Source organism: Erythrolamprus reginae, chromosome Z (genome assembly GCF_031021105.1).
Source record: "Erythrolamprus reginae isolate rEryReg1 chromosome Z, rEryReg1.hap1, whole genome shotgun sequence".
NCBI lineage: Eukaryota > Metazoa > Chordata > Lepidosauria > Squamata > Dipsadidae > Erythrolamprus > Erythrolamprus reginae.
The window spans coordinates 135,318,023-135,342,338 of NC_091963.1; the positions used below are offsets into that span (position 1 = coordinate 135,318,023).

Genomic DNA, 24,316 nt, shown 5'->3' on the forward strand with positions numbered 1-24,316 from the left:
CTTGTAAGGAGCCGGGAAGGACCCCCTCCCCAAAGAAGCGTTGACAATCTCCTGGACCCAGCTCCGTGCCACCTCTCGGCTGGCTGAAACCAACCAAGAGGGACACGGATCCAATAAGCAGGTGGCGGAACTCACAGCTCAAATGGCCTTGTCCACTTCATCAGGTGTCACCAAGTCAAACTCCTCTCAGACAGGTGGACAAGAACGGGCCCCAACCTGGCCACCTCGAGCAGCACAGGCAGGGCTGTTGACACGCAGCTGGGAGGCAGGTATATGAGCCACAAGCCCACCTGAACCCCTAAATCCAACTTCACAAGGAGGGACTCACAACCTGCAATCTCGGGTACGAGTCTATGCAAGCAAAGGTTCTCCTTTGCTATAATAACCACTCCTCCCCCACTTCCCTGGGGTCGAGGTTGATGCCAGACCTGGAACCCGGCTGGACAAATTTCAGAGAGGAACTCCTCCCTCTGGGCCCAGCCAGGGTTCAGTTACACATGCCAGGTTGGCCTCCTCATCGAGGATCAAATTCCGGACGAGGAGAGCTTTATTTACCACCGACCTGGCATTGAGTAGCAGCAGCTTGAGCCCAGGGCCCGGATTACACTCATCACCAGTACCCTGGCTTGAGCTCACGGGACCGGAACAAGGGATCGCTTTTAAGCAGCGATTTCTTCTTCCTCCAGAATGACTAGTCCCGTGGCTCCCACCATATCTGCCTCTCCCCAGCAAGGCCGGAATATTCTGGCCCTCTGCCACCCGAGAGATGGGTGCTCTCTTCCCTCCTGCCTCTCCATCGCCAGGTAGGCCAAATTTACCATTTGTAATATTCCCATTCATCTCATATATACCATCCCACCCACCGCAATAATTCATACAGTATTCCCATTCATCTCATACATTCCTTATATAGGAACAGGAAATTGAGCTGGGGCCCAACAGAGGGTATGAAAAAAGCCAGCAACCTTCTTTCTCCATCATCTTCCAGACGTGCGATCCCTTTTCCCCAGGGACCTCAAAACATGTGGTCCTTTCGTCTACAATTAAGCCATCTTTGCAAGCAGTCTCCATGTGGCTTTTTCCCCACTTGAAACTGAACCCAGAAAGTCCTTTCATACAACACTCCCCACCTCCCAGTTTCCCACATCACTAAACGAGGCAGGCTTGAAGATCCAATGCCCAAATAGTTGCCGCTGAGGTCGGGGTGGGGCTGGTGCCTCCTCTACCTGGCTCAAGCAAAGGCACCAGCTAACCGCTCCGAGGGGAAAATAGCGATGGGAAGCCGGTGAGGTCGGGTTTGTGTGTGCACGGTGGATTCCTGCTTCTGTCTTCTCGCCACTCCATCCCCCCACCTCACCGGCTTTTCCCCCCTCTCGCACGCTGTCGGAGCTGTGGGAGGGGTGGGGCTGATGCCTCCTCTCCCTGGCTCAAGCCAAGGCGCCAGCCAAACGCTCCTGGGAAGCCGGTGGGGTGTGTGGTGGATTCCTGCTTGTCTTCTCCCTCCCCCCCCCGACCTCACTGGGTTTTCCCCTTTCTGTTGTGATTCAGCCTGAGGCTCCTCAGGGACCGGCTGGATTGCTGCCGGACCCATGCCCAGAGGAGGAGCACAGTGAACAGGAGGGGGAGGACCAGGCAGACGGGGGAGAGGAACGTCAGGAAGAGGAGGAGGGAGAGCAGTCTGAGACCCCCCGGGGGGGGGCTCTCCCCAGCTAGTAGCCTGGATTCATTGGATGAAGACGCACAGGCTATAATAGACATGAGGCAGCGACGTGCAGTTCAAAGACGGGGCCAATGAGAAAGGTATTTCCATCCCTGAATTGGCAACAGCTGGGTTTGGGTGTGGTTCTCCTTAGCAGGGTTGAAAAGGCAGGCCCGCCCTTACAGTCTTGTGGAGAGTTATCAATTGGGAGTCCTGTGACCTTGCTTCGATTCTCGGCGTCTCTGATTTTGGCTTGTGGCCTAGAAGTCTGGAAGACTTGGGGGAGGCGTGGGTTTTATTATCCCCAGCGTTGTTTTTGCCAGCAAGAATCCTGTTTTATTGCCTGGCCTTCGTGAAACCTCTGTGAAGCTTCATAGTGTTCCTGTCTGTAAGAACAGTTTTTGTTACCTGTGTTTGCTTTGAATTATATAAACTGCCTTTGCTTTTTACCAGTGTTTCTGGATACTCTTTTTGGTTGGTGTTGGCGTCTGGGGGGACCCAGACAGAACATGCCATCGGAGCCGTGGGAGGGGTGAGGCTGGTGCTTCCTCTCCCTGGCTCAAGCAAAAGCACCAGCCAGCAGGTAGGAAAGCTATTTATTTTTTAAAAAACCCTTTAATTTGCCTTAAACGCGCCTCCTCGGCACTGGCATCGTTCCTCCGCGTCACCCTTCTTTCCTAATTGAAAGCTGGAGCCGCGGAGGGTAGATATAATATTCCAAATAACTAATTTTTGACAAAGACCAAGGAAACTGAAGAAAAAGAAAATGGTCTGAGAAAGTATTGTCTAAAATTTTAAAATTAATCATTCTCCTTTCAAATATTACCATCTTCTTTATATAGCACATTGATGCTTTGAAAGTTGTGAATGCTGGATTGTTCACAATGAAAGGCCAAGGATGAGCAATGTAATCATTAAAAATACTGATCGAGATTTAAACATTTTATATAAACATTTTATATAAATTTTACTTTTTATTTAAACATTTTTAATACTTGGTTAAATGGTTAAATAAAAATGAACACATGAACAATATTAAAAATGAAAAAAAGGCTTGGGGGGGGGGATGCTGTTTCACAGTGCCAGTTCAGTCTCTGAAGATTTCTGAAATTTGAAGATATTTGCCTGGATAATTAGAAAAGAGCAATGTTAAGCCTTTATTGATCACAAATAAACAATTTAGTTACTTTCTAAACTGTTCCATCAGTAGGCATTGCCTGGCTATGTCTATGACCGAAACTTCCTTTAGCAATCCAAAAGGATTTGGGCTTGAAATAAAAGAAATAAATAAAATTTTACTTTGGGTTTTGCTGATTAGACAAATTTGTTGTTATAGAAATGGCTATTAATTATGCAAAAGTAAACATTGAGACTGTAATATTCTATTGCATTAAAGAGAGTCAGAAACTAAAACGTTTTTCTCCTTTATCCTACATTTCTTTCCCCCACACTTCTCCATTGTTTTCATTTGTATTTGTATATTATATTTTGATATGTGCATAAAGTAAGGGCAGATTTAAAAAAAACAATTCTCCCTTAACCTATTAGAAACAAGCTAATTTTGTTTCCGATGGAAGCTTTCCAATTGTAGTTTGGATCCAGATGCTTCTAATTTGAGAATAAATCCACCAATTAATGTGGATCAAATTAGTGACAGATTTAATTAATTTCTGCTCTAAACATGACCAATTCTAGGCACACAGCTGTCTCTTTTTGTGCCCTGTTCCCTTTTATTTTGTTTTTATCTTTTATTCCCCTTTTCATGTGAGTTGCTACATGAAAATTCTAAGGTTAGATTTCTAGTTTACTAATGTGAGCAATCAAGAGGAATGAAATATATTCTGTAACTCAGTGCATAATGGTTTTATAATCCATCAAATGCTAAACGGGGAATTGTGCCTTATTAGAACTTGCAAATTCAGCCATTAATACAGCACTCAGAAACGATGTCTTAATAAAGAATATGTTTAATTATTAAGCTAGTCACTGTATGTGGCAAGGAATTCTATCTAGGAAGGTTGAGTAAGAGTAAATCACCTTTCATCTGCTGCTGGTAAGCGAAGCAAACTCTGATTTATAGCAGAAAGGAAACAATGCAATCTTTCCAGAACAATTAGCCTTCAATCACCTCTCATTAAAAAAGTAAAATTATTATTTTTATAAATTATGAAGCTAGCAACTTTTCTGACTTAGAGTACGAAACTATATACTTCTCTGTAGTTATTTGTCACCACTGAATATCCTTATTTATCTTTGTGCTAACAGAGATTTGTTTAATTCATAAATGTAGATGCTGGATTAAGTACTGGGATTCTATAATCAAACAGAATATTCATGTTATATCCTATTTTTAGAGGTGAGGGGTTAAATAAAGGTGAATTTCCAGATGTTGAATTACAACTTCCATCACTCCCTGCCATCAGCCACAATTGGAATTTTGATTCAATTTATATTACATAATTTAGATAAACTTTATCTGTACCAAATAGAAACTTGACTAAATGCATACCTTAATAAAAGTGTTCATTTGTTTAGCTGTAATACCATGTATTTTCTCAAGATCCTGTACCTATAAAAAGAAGAAAAAACTGATACCGTAAGGTATAGCCCATCATTTAGGGCAAAAATATTAAATATAATCCTCAGAACTCTCCCTAATACAGACAGCCCAACATTTCCAGCGCCAAGGGAGGCTATCCTTATTTTACAACACTTTTTGCCAGAGTTGTTAAGCAAATCACTACAGTTTTGTTGAGAGAATCATGAAGTTGTTAAGTGAGTCCAGTTTCCCCCATTGACTTGGTTTCTTGGAAGTCTGCTGGGAAATTTATAAATGGTGATAACAAAGACACTGCAATTATCAATAAATGTCAGTTGCCAAGCATGTGAATTTTGGTCACATGACCATAGGGATGCTATAACTGTTGCAAATGTGAAAACCTGTGATAAGTCATTTTTAAAAGGCCATTACAACTTCAAACAGTCACTAAAAGAATGTTGTAAGCTGAGGACCACCTGTATAGTGCCTCCAAAATAAAATCAAGTTGTGGTAGAATATTGTATCTGCTTGTTGCAGTGCAAGATAAATAAAAGGATATAAATTACCATATTTTTCACTCCATAATATGCACTTTTTTGTCTCCCAAAAGTAGGTGGAAATGGGACGAATATGGCCAAAGCCCCACCCATCTGCAGGCCTCAACCTTTTGGCTGTTTTTGACCTCTGCATGTCCCATTTTCAGCCTCTGCGTATCGTGTTTTTGACCTCCAAAAACAGGACACGCAGATGCTGAAAATAGGAGTTTGTCTTATGGTCAGGTGCATTTTATAGTGCAAAAATATGGTACAACTAGAGGTTAACATACCTATCTTCACTGCAACAATTTCATGTCCTTCATGGTCTTCAAAGGCGAGGAGGGAGGAGGAATTGGGAAGGATTACAAAATACCCAGATTTGCAAAGAAAGATTGCAAATATTTAAAAGAGGCCAACAGCAGTATTGTTATTATTGGGGCATGTTACTGGGGCCACAATACCATGAGGATTTTGAATCTGGATTGTCTAAATTTTGAACATCAGCCTAACTACAAATAATAGCCCTCTTGGGCACCCCATACTTAAGCAGATGTCATCTTTGAGTTCCATGCCCCAAATAAACCTGGTACACAAAGGCTTAAACACACGATTAATGGAATTGGATTGTTATTATTAAAAAAAAGCATGGAGCTCAGAAGATAAGTTGTTTGTCTCGGGTTAGAAATTAGTGGGTCAGCCATATGTCCCAAATAAATTCTGCCATCTGACACTACCAACCTTCTGAAAAGATCCATAATTTTCTCTCCAGTTCACAATGAGCTCTGCTTTCTTCTTGCCAATGAGGTGTAAGCCCATAAGATCTTTCACAGAACCTGAGTTCAGGAGGGACAGCATTTCAGCCTTGCTATGAGCTAGCTGATCAGGTTGGATCTCCGCTTCCCAGTCAGAGGGAGCCTTGTTTTCGGAGTCGAGGTCTTGATTCTGAAGAACAAACATGGAAAGAGAGTAAGCAATGCAGCTGCCTTTTAAAACCAACCCACACCTCCTATAAAAATTGACAAGAAATATTGGCAAATAAATGATTGTCCAAGCTATGAAATCTGCTCAGAGCTTCCCCACAAAGGACCGATTATCCGCTGGTCCCATCAATTTGCCTACATAAGAATACATCCTGGAATCAAACGCAGGACCTCAAAACCAAGAATCAAGGCTTACAAAGAAATTGTTGCTTCAGTCTGCAGTAGAGTAATTCCCTCCAGAAAATAATGGGAGGGCTTGGAAAACACCTGACAAAGTGACCCCCACAGACAAAAGGATGCATTTATACATTTCAGGAAAGGAGAAAAGATAGTCAAGGTGAATAGGTAAATTATGCATACCTATTACCAATGCAGGGATAATAGATGACATAAGCCTAAATATTCATAATTAGCAGACCTGTTTACCTCCCCATCTGTCCACTGTTAACTATCCTCAAGAGTTATTGTCCTAATTTAAAAAAAACATATCAGTTTTGTTCATGTAGCAGCTGCGATAAAGCATATTGTGAAAAAGATTTCAAGTTTGCCCCAGCTAGGATACATTCAAAGCTTCTATCTTGCTAACACACTCCCACTCCTCTCAAACTGACTTTTCCTCATAACTGTTAGGTATCTATTAACCATCAATGGTTGGCGAGTTACTGACCAACCCTTAATTCTAATGTCTGGTGATTGATTCCCTGTATATTGAGGCTATGACAAGAACCAGAAACACTACTAGGTTTGATAAGTCTCTCTAGACAAGGCTATTTCTCACGGGTGTTTTCTCATTGCCCTAATCAACTTTGTTGCTCTTTTCTGCACTCTTTTCTGGAGTCTCAACCTCTTTTACATGATGGCATCCAAAACTAGGTGCAGTATTCCAAGTGTGAGCTTACCAAGGCATTTAAAAGTGGTACTGTATTAACACTTCGTGTCATCTTGATTCTATCCCTCTATTAATGTAGCCTAGAAGTGTGTTGGGATTTTTTGGCAGTTGCAGCATTGCTAGCTCATATTTAAGTGATTGTCCACTAGGACGCCAAGATCCCTCTCACAGTTACTACCTTTGAGCCAGGTACGTTGTACCTGTGCGCTTTATTTTGCTTGTCTAAATATAGAACCTTACTTTTTCACCATTGAATTTAATTTTGTTAGATAGTATCCAGTGCTGAAGTCTATCAAGATCCTTCTGTATCTTAAGCCTATCTTCTGGAGTGTTGGCTAATCCTGCCAGCTTCGGGTTGTCTGCAAATTTGATGAGTTCCCCATCTGTCCTCTCATCTATGGAGAATGTAGGTGTCAAGTCCTTGACTTACAATTGCACTGGCTGCTATCTGATTGGTTGAACTTAAACAGCTGGCGCACGGGAGACTTGGACAAGGGAGTTCTTTCCCTGGCAGCCTCCCTATAAATAGGGAAGCAGTTTGAGCTGAATTGGTTTGAATAAACAGCTATTTTTATGCAAAGCTGTCCCCTGCCTCTTTATTCGAGCCAGCCAACTTCCAGCTCCAACAATGGGCTTCCAATTGACAGGTTGAAAAGACTTCTTCCCAAGAGATACCTCTGTTCTGGTATGTTTATAAGTTATCTTAAAAACTGTGCTACCTTTAGCAAATTGGCTGGAGAAAAAATTCTGCTACTCTTCCTGTCCTTCACCAAAACTAAGCCAAAACCTATTTGCCCACCTTCTTCTTTCGACCTCTGGTTTTCTGTTTCTTAATAACACTCTCCCCTTCTTCCTGACTGTTGACAGGTGCCTGCACTGGAGAGGAAAAGAAAGCAAATTGCAGCACACAGGGTGTCCAGGGGGAAAGCATTTTGAAATTCCCTGACATTTCCCTGACATTTCCCTGTAACTTGCCATCTAGTTATGGTGAGGTCGTAGATGACGTCATACCAAACAGCTAAGCCATGGAAAAATATCGGTAGCTGAGGAAGCAAGTTGTTGCCACAGTTATGCTAATTTTTGCTTGATTCTGCCAGGCAGTGCGATCTGTTTTTTTTTAAATGATTCCCCCCCCCCAACTTTTAAACATTTTAATACAGTTGGTTTTTCTTCTCTGATTTATTCCATTTCCCCCCCACAAATTCCTTGATAATTCCTTGATAATTCCTGAACTGCCGATTTCCCTGATAATTCCCTGATTTCCCAGGTTTGCTGGACACCGACTTACACAGGAGAAAAAGGAAGGCCTGACTTCAAAAACCTTCCCAACATTCTCACCTTGTTGGAGAGGCAGCACTGTGGCCTGTTTTCTGGGCTTTGATGTTCGGGGGAAAAGGGTACATTTCTTCAGAGTCTGGGATTCCAAAGCTATTTGCTTTTCTTGAACTCTCTGCAAGAAGCACAGGCAAAATAAGTGCAAATTTAAGCATAGGTGCGGAAAAGAAAAAACTATTATTGGACTAATAGTTCAAGCATGATCTTATGGCAGTCAATCAACTTATCTACAGTTATGAACCTCTCTCCATTCAAAACATGTGGCATAGAATTTATTTAACAGCACCTGCCTATCTCTTCAGGGTTTCCTAATCTATTTTAATACTTCTCTTTTTTATTTTCTGTTTCCCACTCCATTAAAATGGAACTGGGCCCCATGCATCTCTGGTTCATTGGCCTCCGCTTCACTCTTCCTCCAAGTTTCCACTCTTATCAACCTTTTGCTTCTAAGTGCTTCTCTCCTTTATTGCTTATTTGGAATATGAATAGTGCCATATCGTTATTTCTTCTGAACGTGTGAACTGGACAGGATTCAACACAGCAGAAACCAGAATATTATTCAGTGTTAATTTTTTTACCACTTTGAAGTCCAACATTTGCCATTCCAACCTTTTTGTCATTGTGTGCTGAAAGTGTGCCTGCTCCATATAATGCAATGTGCACGTGACACCATCCGCATGTACACACAAACCCCTGTGCTCCCTCCCACCCTTCCACACATGTGGGTGCAATGGCCCCTGCTCCCTCACACCTGTGTGCGTGACCTCCCTGCATGCATATGCATCTTCCGTGTATGCGTGGCAGAGACCCGAAAATCAGCTAGCAGGCGACAGATCACGTGCCTGCAGAGAGAGAGTGCCCTGCGCGCCACCTGTGTCGTAGGTTCGCCACCATGGCATTAGGCTTTTGGGACCGAAACCTTTACATTCTGTCTTTCTCAAAGGAAAATCTTTGTAGCCAACTTCCTTTGTGGCTGGCAAAAAGAAGTGAGGATGACAAAAGGGAGAAAAGAGCAACCATCAGACGGGATGCTTTAGGGTTTCATATATTTTCATCAAATGAATCCATTTGTGATTCGCATACAGGCTTTGAAGTCAATATACAGTAATCCCTTGCTACTTCGCGGTTCATCTTTTGCGGATTTGCTACGTCATGGATTTTCAAAGGAGGCTTAAATCCATTAAAAATTCATAAAATTCTTCTACAGTACTCCTTTAAAGAAACTGGTAGGATATCATATGTAGTTCCAGCTGAGAAACATTATAGAATGACTGTTTAATGCAAAGGATGGGTTTTAAAAGTCCAAATACTCATTAAATACATAAAACATATCTTTCCACTACTTCACGGAAATTCGTTTTTCACGGGTGGTCTTGGAACGCATCCCCCGCAAAAAATGAGGGATTACTGTACATTACTTTTAAAAAGCTTCAACTCAGCACAAATATTCCAATCTGTATAAAACAGGAAATAAGTGCAGGAAATAAATCAGTTTAAAGGTGGTGTTAAACTCTGCTCAATTTTCAGCATGGCAGAAATTTACTTTAAAAAATAGATAAAACCCACCAGTTTGATTAAAGACAGTTTTTTAATCAACCAAAATTAATTTAACCAATTAATCAGAGCATCCAACTACATATTGCATTCCTATTATTATCTTGGTAGTCATCATTAACTGGTTCCGGGAGGCACGATGGGTACCAAAAACAATGAGTACCAGTTTTTCCTCCTTAAAGAATAATGTAGAGTCACAAACCAATTATACTGACAAGTTCTAGCTTGTGCACTGAATACCAAATTCAATGACTTTTAAAGCAGTTGAGTACCAAGGTACCCTTTCACTTATGCACATCAAAACGGAATCACAAAAGACAGACCTTGAGCTCACAGCGTGTCTCATCCAGGAGTTTCAGAATATTCAGCCGTTCCCTGCGTGGCGTGTTAAGGAGAGGTGCTGCACAGTTCCCAGCCATTTCTTTCTCTAGGGCCTCTAAACGTAGCAGTCGTTCAGCCACAACAGGGTCGAGATTCTCAAGAGGCAACAATGAGCTGGCACCAAAAAGAATAAAATAAAAATAATCTCAAACAAAAAAACGCAATTCTGTGCCAGGTGCTATTTCGCTCTTCCAACACCTTAGCCAGAGCAAACAATCCCTCCTCGATTCAGCATTTCAAGGAGGGGGGTTGTTTTTTGGCATGAAAGAACCGGACTGCTCCAAAATCTACCCAATAACTGGCGACTCACATGATTGACTTCCCTTGAGATGTGCCGGTCTGTTCTTCTGGTAGGCAAGGTCTCTTGGCCTCAGAGGCTGCATCATCGAAGCCCGAACAAGGCCTCTTGCCACCTGTGGAAGAGGAAAATTAGCTGTCTTTGTCCAACAGTCATGGTTTGTCAATGGTTTTCAACATACAACCATTCGTTTAATGGGTGTTGAAAATTACAATGGCACCTCTCAATTCCGACTGAGAAATGGTACTCTAGAGCATTAATGCCAAGACTGAGGAAAGATCTCACCCAAAATGAAGTCAGCCCTCCCCCCTTTTCCTGAACTCACCTGGGAGACATTTTCCTGCTTTTGGCCCGTTGCTCATTAGAGTTTCCGTTTCCCCAGACTTTGCTGGTTTCCCACCTATATAAAGTTTAAATTTGATTAACTTTTTTTGGGTCCCTGAACATTTTGAAACATGCTCTTCTTCTTCTTTACTACATCTGTTAAAAGCTTGTGTAAACCCAACTTTTTCTCAACTTGGAAATATATGGATTGTAGCTGGAGAATTCTGGGAGTTGAAATCCACAAGTCTTTTGGGGAACCCCTGGTCCAGACCTTGGGAAAATGTTCTAAAATGTAGATACCACGTTGAAGAGGTACACTACATTATCACCACTTGCCTATCCTTTGGGTAGAGCAGTTAACACCAATATTTTCTCATTTAATTTAATCATGGAAGATTCAAGTGCTAAAGGTTACAAGGCAGCCTTTTGTTGCTTGGTGCCTCCCAAATAATCAAACTTTCAGAGTTCCCAATGCTTTCCCCCCAAAAGCCCAGATTTCATAATTCCTGACTTACCAGTGTGTGGTAGGGCTTGCTGGGTAAAGGGTTTATTCACAATTTGTTTGGACTTTGCAGCAAAGTTGAGGCTTGTGAGAGTATCAAAATAATACTTCTTTTCTGGAGCGATGTTGGCAATAATCAAGCTGTGGGCACTGCCTCCCAGAGAGTCCTAGAGGGAACAGAGATTCCAGGGAATAGATGCCAACTCTTTCCCATCCCAGGAAAAAAGAAGAAGAAGAAGAAAACCCCAATTACCTGCAGCAGACGGGTCAGCTTGCTGTCTCTATAGGGAACTCGAGGTAAACCCTGATTTAGGGCATCGACCACCTTGCTAAGCACAAAGAGGGAGCTGTTGATGGCTCCGCTTTCTTTCAGGCGTAGGCCTTTGTTGCCCGTTCGCCGATTGTCCTCGGAGCCTGCTAAGTCAATGAGGCACAACTTTGCAGTCTGGTGAGAATAGGTGGGCCAATCACGGATCCGGTTCACCAGAATCAGCAACACGGTATGGCTGCGGCTGGAGCGCTGGTTCAGCTGAGTCGATGCCACCGTTCGATTTCTGCTCGCGGGGAGAAAGTGGCTTTCGAACTCTGCAAAATTAGCAATCTCTTTCTGAGTCAAGCCTGGCACCAAAATGTTGTGGTTACGATCCTCTCGGATGGGCAGGTCGTGGAGGGAGGGCTGAAGGAGGTCCAAAACCTGAAGAATGGAGGAAAAAAGGATGGTGGATGTGGAATTACCCCCCCCCCAACCAGAGTTTATCTTTCCCCCAGATAAGCTGATGCATCCCAGCAAGAACATTTTTCCAAGGTGAGTAATCTGGCCACTGATTTTAAAGTTGTTTTTTAAAAAACTTTTTCAAATCTTTGTTTCTCAAATGTCAGGGTCCTGAATCGTTTCTACATTGCTTCGTGGGTGGGTTCTACTTATCTTCCCCATTGGTTCGCATCGTGACGATGGTGCACATTTTGCATGCACACGCCACTTCCCGGAAATGAGCCTCTGCGCATGCAGAGCATTAAAAAAAGAGCTGAGCATGTGCAGATGTCAAAAACAAGATGGCGCTGTCAAGAGAACTGGCTCAGGGGCATGGCAGGTCTGGGTCACTGCCGATTCCAGCAACCCAGGCCGCGAAGTTATTAAAGGTTCTATAGAACTGGTCTGAACTGGGAAGAATCCGTTTTTGCATTGGTTTCTCATTTTTTTCTTAAAACACTCATTTCAGTCCTCGGTTAAAATGAGCTTTTTCCCTGCCTATTCTGCTTCACATATAAGAGGGGGTCTGATCCTTAATGCTGTTAGATTTCTGTTGTTGCCATGAGAACGGTCATCCTTCAGCACTAGCCATTAGAGCTGGGCTGATGATCGCTGGAACATAGTAAAATCTGGAGAACTACAAATTCTTCACATAATAATAAGATTTGTATGTCACCCTTCTCTGCAGACTCGGGGCGGCTCACAACAATAATAAAACAATGTACAATGTGACAAATCTAATATTTAAAAGAAAACATATAAAAAACCTCACATTTAAAAACCATACAACACTAGCATACCATACATAAAACTATATAAGCCTGGGGAAGAGATGTCTCAATTTCCCCATGCCTGGCGATATGTGGGTTTTAAGCAATTTACGAAAGACAAGGAGGGTGGGGGCAGTTCTGATCTCTGGGGAGAGTTGATTCCAGAGGGCCGGGGCGGCCACCGAGAAGGCTCTTCCCCTGGGGCCCGCTAGAAGACATTGTTTAGTCGACGGGACCCGGAGAAGGCCAACTCTGTGGGACCTTATTGGCCGCTGGGATTCGTGCAGCAGCAGACGGTCTTGGAAGTATTCTGTTCCGATGCCATGTAGGGCTTTATAGGTCATTACCAACACATCTTATTCTCTCCAGTCTTTTCTTCACATGTGTCAGACGTAGGAAATCAGGAGCCATGAGAGAATTCAAAAGTATTATGAGTTTATTTCCTGCTGCCTATTCACAGGAATCTGATCTAGTAATGGTCAAGGCAAATTGGCACCAGATAAAGAGTTAACAGATTTCAAGAGAGAGCTGGTCTTAGATTAGGGAGATTATGATCCCGCTATATAGAATGCTGGTGAGACCACATTTGGAATACTGTGTTCAGTTCTGGAGACCTCACCTACAAAAAGATATTGACAAAATTGAACGGGTCCAAAGACGAGCTACAAGAATGGTGGAAGGTCTTAAGCATAAAACGTATCAGGAAAGACTTCATGAACTCAATCTGTATAGTCTGGAGGACAGAAGGAAAAGGGGGGACATGATCGAAACATTTAAATATGTTAAAGGGTTAAATAAGGTCCAGGAGGGAAGTGTTTTTAATAGGAAAGTGAACACAAGAACAAGGGGACACAATCTGAAGTTAGTTGGGGGAAAGATCAAAAGCAACATGAGAAAATATTATTTTACTGAAAGAGTAGTAGATCCTTGGAACAAACTTCCAGCAGACGTGGTAGATAAATCCACAGTAACTGAATTTAAACATGCCTGGGATAAACATATATCCATCCTAAGATAAAATACAGAAAATAGTATAAGGGCAGACTAGATGGACCATGAGGTCTTTTTCTGCCGTCAGACTTCTATGTTTCTATGTTTCTATCTCTTATGGAGCATAAGAGCATAAACTGACGCCGCCCTCCGGCTCAACCAACCAGGTCAATCCCCTACATGTCTTATCTTTCTTATGATTTCACCTCTTTCACTTTCTGTAGCCATTAGCTTTCTTTTGCCTTCCTCTAGTTCAGGGGTTTAAAGATTGCGTTGTCACAGAAGCATCACTTGATATTATCGGGACTTTCCCCACTTTTGCTAAACTGAGCATGGCAAGGCCAGCACATGACGCATCCAGCCTGTGGGCTGGGAGTTTGACAGTCCTGCTCTAGTCCTTAAGCTTTTTTCCTTTCTCCTCTGCAAGTGCTCCCTCGCCATCTGCTCCTTCCAAATAGCCATGCCTCAGTTCTTCATCAATCTTTGGAAGTGAAATAATTCCAGCCAGAGACAATATCAGGGGGGCATCAGATGTCTCTGAGGAAGCCATGGAATAGCGGGAGGTGGTAAGGGATAGAAACATAGAAACATAGAAGACTGACGGCAGAAGAAGACCTCATGGTCCATCTAGTCTGCCCTTATACTATTTCCTGTATTTTATCTTAGGATGGATATGTGTTTATCCCAGGCATGTTTAAATTCAGTTACTGTGGATTTACCAACCACGTCTGCTGGAAGTTTGTTCCAAGGATCTACTACTCTTTCAGTAAAATAATATTTTCTCATGTTGTTTTTGATCTTTCCCCCAACTAACTTCAGATTGTGTCCCCTTGTTCTTGTGTTCACTTTCCTATTAAAAACACTTCCCTCCTGGACCTTATTTAACCCTTTAACATATTTAAATGTTTCGATCATGTCCCCCCTTTTCCTTCTGTCCTCCAGACTATACAGATTGAGTTCATTAAGTCTTTCCTGATACGTTTTATGCTTAAGACCTTCCACCATCCTTGTAGCCCGTCTTTGGACCTGTTCAATTTTGTCAATATCTTTTTGTAGGTGAGGTCTCCAGAACTGAACACAGGATTCCAAATGTGGTCTCACCAGCGCTCTATATAAGAGGATCACAATCTCCCTCTTCCTGCTTGTTATACCTCTAGCTATGCAGCCAAGCATCCTACTTGCTTTTCCTACCGCCCGACCACACTGCTCACCCATTTTGAGACTGTCAGAAATCACTACCCCTAAATCCTTCTCTTCTGAAGTTTTTGCTAACACAGAACTGCCAATGCAATACTCAGATTGAGGATTTCTTTTCCCCAAGTACATTATTTTACATTTGGAAACATTAAACTGCAGTTTAATGTTTCCGCCCCGAGTTTTCGGAGAGGGGCGGCATACAAATCCAAATAATAAAATAAATAAATAAATAATAAATAAGTTTCCATTGCTTTGACCATTTATCTTGTAAAGCTAAATAATTTACCATATTACAATATCAACCCTATTGCACACTTTAGAATCATCGGCAAATAGGCAAACCTTCCCTACCAAACCTTCCCCTATGTCACTCCCAAACATATTAAAAAGAATAGGACCCAGAACAGACCCTTGTGGCACACCGCTTGTAACCTGTCTCTGCTCAGAATACTCGCCATTAACAATAACTCTCTGATGTCTATGCTTCAGCCAGCTTGAAATTCAGGGATTAAGTCCAATCTTCACTAATTTATCTATCAGCTCTTTATGTGGAACTGTATCAAAGGCTTTGCTGAAGTCCAGAGAGGCAATATCCATGGTACCACCTTGATCCAATGTTGCACTACCAATCAGCTAAGCCAAGGTAGGCCCCGTAGTCTTTATGGTCTACTTGCGTGTTGGTGGTCAACTGTGTGGACTTCAACTCCCAGAATTCCTCAATCAACTGAGGAATTCTGGGAATGGAAGTCCACACACAGCTTAAAGTTGCTTCGATTGAGCAACATGGTCTAACTTTAATTAAGATCTTTGCTTAACTTCAAAATCTTCCTTCAAAAGATCAAACTGGGATTTCCGATAAGAAGTATCTGTAGCCTTACGGTTCTCTGAGGTTGACTGTTTTCCTGCAGACATTTTTTATAGGCATATAACCATTTATCCTCAATATATTGAGGAAGATGGGCAGTTTCTAAACATGATAAATATCATTCAACTCCAAGACACACATATACTCTTCCATGAAGATACCCATCCCTAGGGATGCAGTGGCTCAGTAGCTTAAAGATGCTGGATTTGCCAATCAGAAATATTCAGCTTTTTGTGCCCCAGCAATTTTAAGCCCTAGCACCACAAGATGGAATGAATTCCTGTCACTTGCCCCAGTATCTGCCAACCTAGCAGTTTGAAACCATGCAAAATGCAAGTACAGTAAATAATAACTCTGGTTGGAAGCTAATGGCACTTAATGCGGTGGAAATAAATCAACTGGCACTGGTTTTGCCCAAATAAGTGCAAGGCAAAATCAGTGGAGGAAAAAGGCCCGAATGACACCAACATTAGCCATTGTATGTGTGAACTAGTTTTCTCCATGTGATTCACTCTGGACAGTGTGTGAGTGTGAATTAAACAATCTAGTAATCTTAGGCAGCCAAAGTACTTTATAATGACATTGTGGACTCCCTGGCTAATGTACAAGCACCAATATGCTAAATAAATAAATAAAGTATTTTTTTGTGTGTTTAAGACACACTGGTGTATAAGACGCACCTAGATTTTAGAGGGGGGAAACAAGGAAAAAAGTATTCTGAACCAAATGGTGTAGTATTATATTGTTTAATAAAATACCAGTGTAGCAGAATACTTTTTAAAACCATGTACAGTGGTACCTCGTGATATGAACCCAGGGTTCGGAAATTTTTTGCCCCTTCTTACAAACTTTTTTTGGCTTACGAACCCACCGCAGATCGCAAAATGGCGCTCCGTTGGGCGCTGCCGCCCGGCTGTCACCTTTTAAAACAGCCGGGGGACTTCTCGGCGTTCTCCCGAACCCGAACTTTTCGGGTTTGGGTGACCGCCGATAAGCGCCGCCGCCCGGCTTTCACCTTCTAAAACAGCCAGGGGGCTTCTCAGCGTTCTCCCAAACGCCGAACCCGTAAGTTCGGGTTTGGGTTCCGGAGGCCGCCGAGAAGCGCCCGCGGTTTCAGAAGGTAACAGCTGGGCGCCCCCGCTCAGCGGAGCGCCGTTTTTGCGATCGGCGGCAGCATTTTCGGCTGATCTGGAGGCTGGAAAAGAGGTGGGGAATCCCAATAGGGAATTCCCATGGGTGGAGCTTTGACGTCACGAAGACGTCCTAAGTTTACTTCTTGGGGGAGAGAGATAGGCAAAGGTATCAAAAAATAATGGAAATGCAAGGAATATCAGAATTGTATCTGAATGCTTAACTCTACTCTGTCTGCGCTAACTCATGCTGTTACTGTGTGTATGTTTGTGTGTGTTTTCTTTTTAATAAGGGGTTTTAGTGACTTTTAATTATTAGATTTGTTATATATTGTGTTATTACTGTTGTGAGCCGCCCGAGTCTACGGAGAGGGGCAGCATACAAATCTAATAAATAATAATAATAATAATAATAATAATAATACTTGCTTCAGTTCCCCCTACTTGTTCAAAATGACCTTGAATCAAAATTTAAAAAAATTGTCCAGTATGTCCTATACCATCTAGTAAACTAGTAGGGTATTCATATTCAACACATTTTTCCTTTAAAAGGAGTGATGAATCCTAAGTTAGCATGAAAAGAAATGAAAGCCTACATTGCATCCATCATTTGCCATGATCATTGGCCATGCTCTCTTCAACAGATCTGGCTTTTTATTCCCATAATGTTTTAAATACCCCTCTTCCAGAAAAATTCTATCATTCGGTACCATTATACTTACCAGTCTCAATTTCCCTTTTGTAACAGTTGTGCAATACTACACATTTTTACCTTTTCTTGATAGATTTCAGATAGGACATAGACATGGTGTATTTGCATTTATCTTCTGAAGCATCCCTTGTCATCTGCAAGACATCTCGAAGGGCTCGAGGGATTACTCCTGGGTGATCTGGATTTCCCAGCATGGTGTGTGTCTTGCCTGATTTGGCAGGAGACAAGATGAGAACGGCATAGCATCACTATTTCCTTTTAGCCTAGTTTATTTTCCCGAGATGACCCCAACTGTTATGGGTTCACTTGGTTTCTTTGTAGCACAGCCTTATATTCACCTGCTCCAGTTGGTCCATAAGCCAATATGCTAGCATTCTGCCCCTTCAGCAGATGGTGTAAGATAGGCTGAACCGATCCATGTAGACATCATGTTGGGTGGCTGTCTCACCGTAAAATGCATCAAACCTGGTGAAGAACGTGTGAATGTGAAAGGAAATTAGGGCAGAGGTTTACTGGCTTCTCTGAATTTTTTTCTGTAGCAATCTTGAAAAATGGAAATCAGCAAATCCAGATAAAGTTTGTTTTAATACAGAAGTATACAGTGTTCCCTCGATTTTCGTGGGGGATGCGTTCTGAGACCGCCCGCAAAAGTTGAATTTCCGCAAAGTAGAGATGCGGAAGTAAATACACCATTTTTGGCTATGGACAGTATCACAAGCCTTCCCTTAACACTTTAAACCCCTAAATTGCAATTTTCCATTCCCTTAGCAACCATTCAGATTATTACTCACCATGTTTATTAATTAAAGTTTATTTTTTAAAAAATTTATTAAAGGCAGACAAAAGTTTGGCGATGACATATGATGTCATTGGGCGGGAAAAACCGTGGTATAGGGAAAAAACCCGCAAAGTATTTTTTAATTAATATTTTTGAAAAACCGTGGTATAGACTTTCCGCGAAGTTCGAACCCGCGAAAATCGAGGCAACACTGTATAACCTGTTTACAATTCCCATATGCTTCTGCAATTAGATATTCTTGCTGAAATTTAGTGAAAGGCAACTGCCTGCCTGCATATACCCACTGATATATTTTTAAAAATCTCTCTCCCATGTATCTATTTTTATGTGGCTCTTGGACTCTTTTCCCTCTGAACCACAACAGATTGTTGACATTTTATTTTTTATACCTTGCTTTTATTACTATTATTTTTAATAACTCAAGGCAGTAAGCATACTCCTTGAACCTGGACACTTTCCTTCTATTTTCCCCACAACAATCATGAGACTGGGTTGAGTGAGAGGGAATGGCCCAAAGTCACCCAACCAGATTTCATTTCTAAGGCAGAACTGGAACTCTGTGTCTCCTGGAATCTTAATCAACACATCAAACTAACTTTTGTCCGTACAATGCATCTCAGCAGTTCATTCCCCCATAATAGTGTGATGGCGAACTGGTGGCATATGTGCCACAGGCGACATGCATAGCTATATTGGAAGGCATGCAAGATGTTGCCCTATGTCAGCTGCAGTGTGCATGCATGAATTGGCCAGCTGATTTTCAGCCTGGGGGAAGGTCATTTCGCCCTCCAGCTGCTTTAGGAAAGCTTCACTAAAGCTTCGGAGTGCAAAAAACAACCCAATGGGCAAACCAGAAATTCGGAAAAACAGACTTCCGGTTTGTCTGTTGTGCTGGTTTTTGGCACTCCGGATGGTTCAGGGAAGCTTCTTGAAGCCCTAGAGCAGCGTTTCCCAACCGGTGTGCCGCGAGACATGGCCAGGTGTGCCGCGAGAAGCTCAAGCTGGGCGGGGCGCTGCCGTCGCCCCTGCCTGAGTGTCATCCTGTGGATGGTCTTGGGCTTCACAGTCGCTTCCTGGTTCCCTCTCCTCCCACCGCCTGTGTCTCCCGCCGTCGCCTCCCACCAAGCCGTCGCCCGTTGCCGTGGGTTCCTCAATTGGAAGCTGCCGCTTCCTTCCAGGCAGCCCAGCCACGCTGCCGTAGAAAGCACAGAGGTTATTGCCACCGCTTCTGCCTCCACTCAGGGAGCCACCGTGGTCACCGCGCCTTTTCCTCTCCCTCAGCTCAACCACGGTGGCTCCCTGAGTGGAGGCAGAGGTGGCGGCAATAACCTCTGCACTTTCTACGGCAGCGTGGCTGGGCTGCCTGGAAGGAAGCGGCAGCTCCGAGGAATGAGGCGCTGGCGGTAGACACAGGCGGAGGGAGGAGAGGGAACCAGGAAGCCACCGTAAAGCCCAAGACCAGCCACAGGACGACCTTCAGCCAGGGGCACCGGAACCGCACGCAGCCATGGTGGGAGCAGCATGAGGTAGCAACGAGGCGCGAGGACAAGCAGGCAGCTTGGCGGAGGGGAAGCGCTGAGGGGCTCTCCTCCTTCCCCACCCCCGCGCTTCTCTCCCGCCCTGGCTTTCGCTTCGCCCCATGATTTCCCCGCAATTTCATCCAGGCCACCTCTTGCCTCCTTTTGAACTGCGGGGAAATCTGCGGGCGAAGCAAAAGCCAGGGCGGGAGAGAAGCGCGGGGGTGGGGAAGGAGGAGAGCCCCTCAGCGCTTCCCCTCCGCCAAGCTGCCTGCTTGTCCTCGCGCCTTGTTGCTACCTCCTGCCTTTTTCCAGGGGCCTTTGGAAGGCACCCAGGGAAGGGGGGGGGATTGGGGGTGGCTGCAGCGGCTTCTCGTCCTCCTCATCCAGCTGCTAATGCCCGCCCGGCCCCTCTTGCAGTCCCTTCACGGAGCGCTTTTGTCCCAGGCTGTCAGCGAAAGGGCTGCAGGACAGGCGGGGCAGGCGTTCTTCTCACAGCTGAGGCAGAATTTGGAATGTCGGGTGTGTGTGCGTGCGGGCTCCGCATCCCCCTGCCACCCGGAACATTTAAAATAAGAAAAACCTTCGCCGGCCTCCGCAGAGAAGAAAGGAAGAGAGAGAAAGAGAGACAGAGCAAGAGAGACATAGCAAGAGAGAAAGAGAGAGAGAGAAAGAGAAAGAGAGAGAAAGAGAGCTAGCAAGAGAGAGAGAAAGAGAGACAGAGAAAGAGAGACAGAGAGAGAGAGAAAGAAAGAAAGAAAGAAAGAAAGAGAGAGAATGAAAGAGAGATAGCAAGAGAGGCAGAGAGAGCAAGGGAGAGAGAAAGACATATAGGGAGGGAAGGAGGGAGAGAGAAAGAGAGCAAAAAAGAGAGGAAGAAAGAAAGAGGGATGGAGAGAGAGAAAGAAGGGAAGGAAGGAAGAGAGAGAAAGAGTGAGGGAGAAATAGAGCGAAATGGAGGAAGATTTTTTTTTTGGTCAAAACTTTTCTTTAGCCACCCCCCCACCCCCCCGTTCAGTGTTCCCCAGGATTTTGAAAATATGAATAATGTGCCGCGGCTCAAAAAAGGTTGGGAAACACTGCCCTAGAGTGCAAAAAAGAGCCCAAGGGACAAACCACAAGTTCAGAAAACACACTTTCAGTTTGCCTATGGTGTTGTTTTTCGCACTGATGCTTCAGGAAGCTTCCCTGAACCTTCCAGATTGCAAAAAACAGCACCATGGGCAAACCGTTTCCCCAAACTTCTAGTTTTATTAATTAATTTATTAATGTCATTTGCAGGCCACCCTACAGACTCCAGTTTGCCTGTTTTTTCCCCAGGCTTCAGTGAGGCTTGGGTGCATGCCCGGGGACAGGGGGGATTATGCACATGCGCAGGTGTGCGTGCGTGTGGGGGAGGGAAGGCTGTGGGCATGCGCATGCATGCTAGCATACCCACCCTTTGGGCACACAAATCAAAAAGGTTTCACCATCACTGCCATAAAGAGACTAATCGCACTTAAAGAGACTAATCTTAAAAAGCAGTATGTCCCACAAGAAAAAGCATCTCTCACTGCTCATGTAGCAGAGTTCAACCCTGTGGAAAATTACACACTAATTCAAATGTATTGTATCCCCCATCCAACTTACTTGTATTTCATTGTCTCCATCTCATTTCTCCAGTTGAGAATTTCCAAGGAGTGAGAGTCCACACCTCGCACACATGGAGCTTCCTTACCTTGTCCAGTCCCCACACCTGGACGTAGTCGTACACAAACCTGTACTTGCTCAGAGACATTATCAGAGCGGTGGATGTCAACCCTGCTTAATCGCTGATGAGTTGTCATGAATACCTCTGCGTGGGGATGGGGTGGGGAGAGATACAGGATTGAACAAATGTATTATCCAATGTATAAACTACAATAGTCACTCAGAGGATCAACAAAAGGCAATGGCATCGTTATTATTTTTTAAGTGTCGCACATTTCTTCCTAGGTTTGGCTTATGGTCACTCACTCACTCATTTTCCAGCCCTGAAAAACTGCCACACTCAAATCACCTTCAACTAAAGGCTGTGGCACAACTGGTTCTCTAGAACAGTGTTTTTCAACCAGTGTGCCGTGGCACACTAGTGTGCCGCGAGACATGGTCAGGTGTGCCGCGAAAAAGGAAGCTCAGGTTCCAGTCTTGCAACTTTTTGCTGAGAGAGAGACAGAGAGAGAGAAAGAAAGCAAGAGAGAGGAAGAAAGTGATAGAGAAAGAGTGAGAGAGAGAGAGAAAAAGCAAGAGAGAGAGAAAGCAAGAGAGAGAGAGAAAGCAAGAGAGAGAGAGAGAGCAAAAGGGGAGGAAAAAAGAGAAATGAGAAAATGATTGAGACAGAGAATGAGAGGAAAGAGAGAAACAAGAGAGAGAGAAGTGACTCTTGATTTAAAGCATATGATAAAAAGCACCTAAAGAATAAGAGAGAAAAAAACCCCAGTCCTCACCTGTTTCTGGAAATGGTTCAAGAGTGTGTACACACACACACACACACACACACACACAAGGGTGGGGAGGAGACAGGGATGGAAAAAGAGAGGAAAGTGTCTTAGGGTGTCATTTTGGTTGGTGGTGTGCCCCAGGATTTTAAAATGTAAAAAATGTGCCGTGGCTCAAAAAAGGTTGAAAATCACCGCTCTAGAACAATGCCGCTTCTTTTGGGCACCAAGTATCATATTTCCGTGGAGAGATTTTTGCGTGGACCAGAGTGGCATGGTTTCACATTCTGCCTGGATCCCACAGATGGAGCTTTGCTTGTTTGTGTAGCCCAGCGTCAGTTCAGATTAGGGTTTGGGGAACCTCTGCTTCAGAATAAATGGAAACCCAGTAACAGCAAACTTTACTGGTTGCAATGTATGTCTCTTTACTCTTTGATACATGCACAAACACTCACTCATCCACCATTACTCACATCCGCAACTAGGCTTGGCAGGCATTAGCCAAATGGACAGCAACTGCCAACTCTGAGTTCAAAGACAACTCAAAGAGTGGGCAGACTTCAGGACACCTTTTATCCCCCAGTCCTTGCTTTGCTCTGGGTAGCTGTCGTTGGAACTTGGGGAAAGGTTTCCCGTGTGCTCAGGCTGAACTACTTTTGTTTGAGTGAGGTGACATTTTTTCCCTTTGTTTCCATAACTTGGTTCATTCAACTACTTTCTCAGAGAGCTTTTCCTCATCCCCCTCCCTTACCATCATCATCAGGGATGGCAGCTTCAGCCTACCTTACAAAAAACCTAAACAGATTTTAAAGTTTAACCCCTAAACGTAACTTCGGAAAGCAACTGAAACTATTATTATTTATCCTGACATTTATTGGATAATTAAAATATTAAAACCAGATTGCCTTTTCACTTCCCTGTTGTCTGGGGAAGGGAAATAGCGAAATAGCCCTCCCCCCACCAAACGTATTTTCTTGGGATTATTTTAAGGCACCCAACCCTTCCCCACGACCATCTTTAAAGTACGAATCACAGAAATAAAACTCCATTGTTCCTAGGTGTTAATCCTGTCAGAATTAAACATCAATACTGTATCGTTTTATTAGTTTGGTAGAAAAATACCCCACGCCTTTTGGAAATAATTGGAATCGTTCCTGAACTTAGCAATCATAAATTTCCATAAAATACTATGGGTATTATAAGCAATCAAGGAAAAAGAAACATGCATTTAGGAAAATAAATCGACGGGTGATCTTGCATCAAGTTGCTTAAATGAAATTTAAGGACTTGACTTCATTTTGGAAGCAAAACCCCCTCTGCTGGCGGATCAAAGCCCTATTTTGCAAGGCGGCTTTTGATGGGATTTGGATTTCTTTCTTAGCATCTAAAATGAGATTTACTGCCTAATGCCAGTTTCAAAAAAAATTAGATGTCCAATTCATATACTGAACTCACCTTTACCAAGTCCAAATGGTGCACAACAACTCGAATTCCAACCTCCGTTTGTATTTGGCGCTAAACTCGCCCCGTAAAGGAAAGCAGGCCAATGGGAGAAAACAAACTACAATCCGCCTTCTGTATGTACAGGAAGGAAATTTGCGCATGCGTATTGGAACAAAAAGCCGTTTGGAGAAGATACGCATGCGCAATAAAACACCATAATTCGAAACGGGAATGATACGTAGTGCGTGGGAGGCACGTCACGAAAACTCATTCTTAATAAACATCTTCTACTTGACGTTCAACAATTTTTTCACAGATTCGGGGATTTTTTGATTATTGCGATTAGAAATCTTAAAGAACCAATTTATCTTCTGTTGGAACATGATTTTTGCCAGACCAATGTTCAAGAGCAGGAGCCGCCCATTGTTGCACTTATAAATGCATTTTTAAATATCCAGGGCCTTTTTTGTTTTTGGTCACGCGTAATAGATTTCAACCTCTAATTTTGTATGAAAAACAAACAGAAAAATAACGCTTCAATTTTTTTTAAAAAAATTGTTACTAGGGTAACCAGACAATACCCGATTTTTTAATAAAAAAAACGAATGGCGCATGCGCAATGCACCAATCAAGCCAGTCGCGTTTTTTT

The 24,316-nt window shown here is 43.3% G+C and overlaps 1 protein-coding gene across 1 annotated transcript; it reads right to left on the reverse strand.

Moving 5' to 3' along the window:
* Nucleotides 1–2,653: 2,653 nt before the first annotated feature.
* LOC139154435 (kinesin-like protein KIF22) lies at nucleotides 2,654–23,764 on the reverse strand. The gene is given in 16 exon segments (XM_070729048.1): nucleotides 2,654–2,824; nucleotides 4,209–4,268; nucleotides 5,513–5,716; nucleotides 7,443–7,519; nucleotides 7,982–8,093; nucleotides 9,856–10,027; nucleotides 10,224–10,326; nucleotides 10,537–10,611; nucleotides 11,051–11,204; nucleotides 11,291–11,731; nucleotides 17,513–17,532; nucleotides 17,535–17,660; nucleotides 17,791–17,871; nucleotides 17,874–17,917; nucleotides 21,398–21,602; nucleotides 23,680–23,764. Coding segments are annotated over 15 exon segments (1,917 nt in total). The 5' UTR covers nucleotides 21,595–21,602; nucleotides 23,680–23,764; the 3' UTR covers nucleotides 2,654–2,773.
* Between the last annotated feature and the right edge of the window lie 552 nt (nucleotides 23,765–24,316).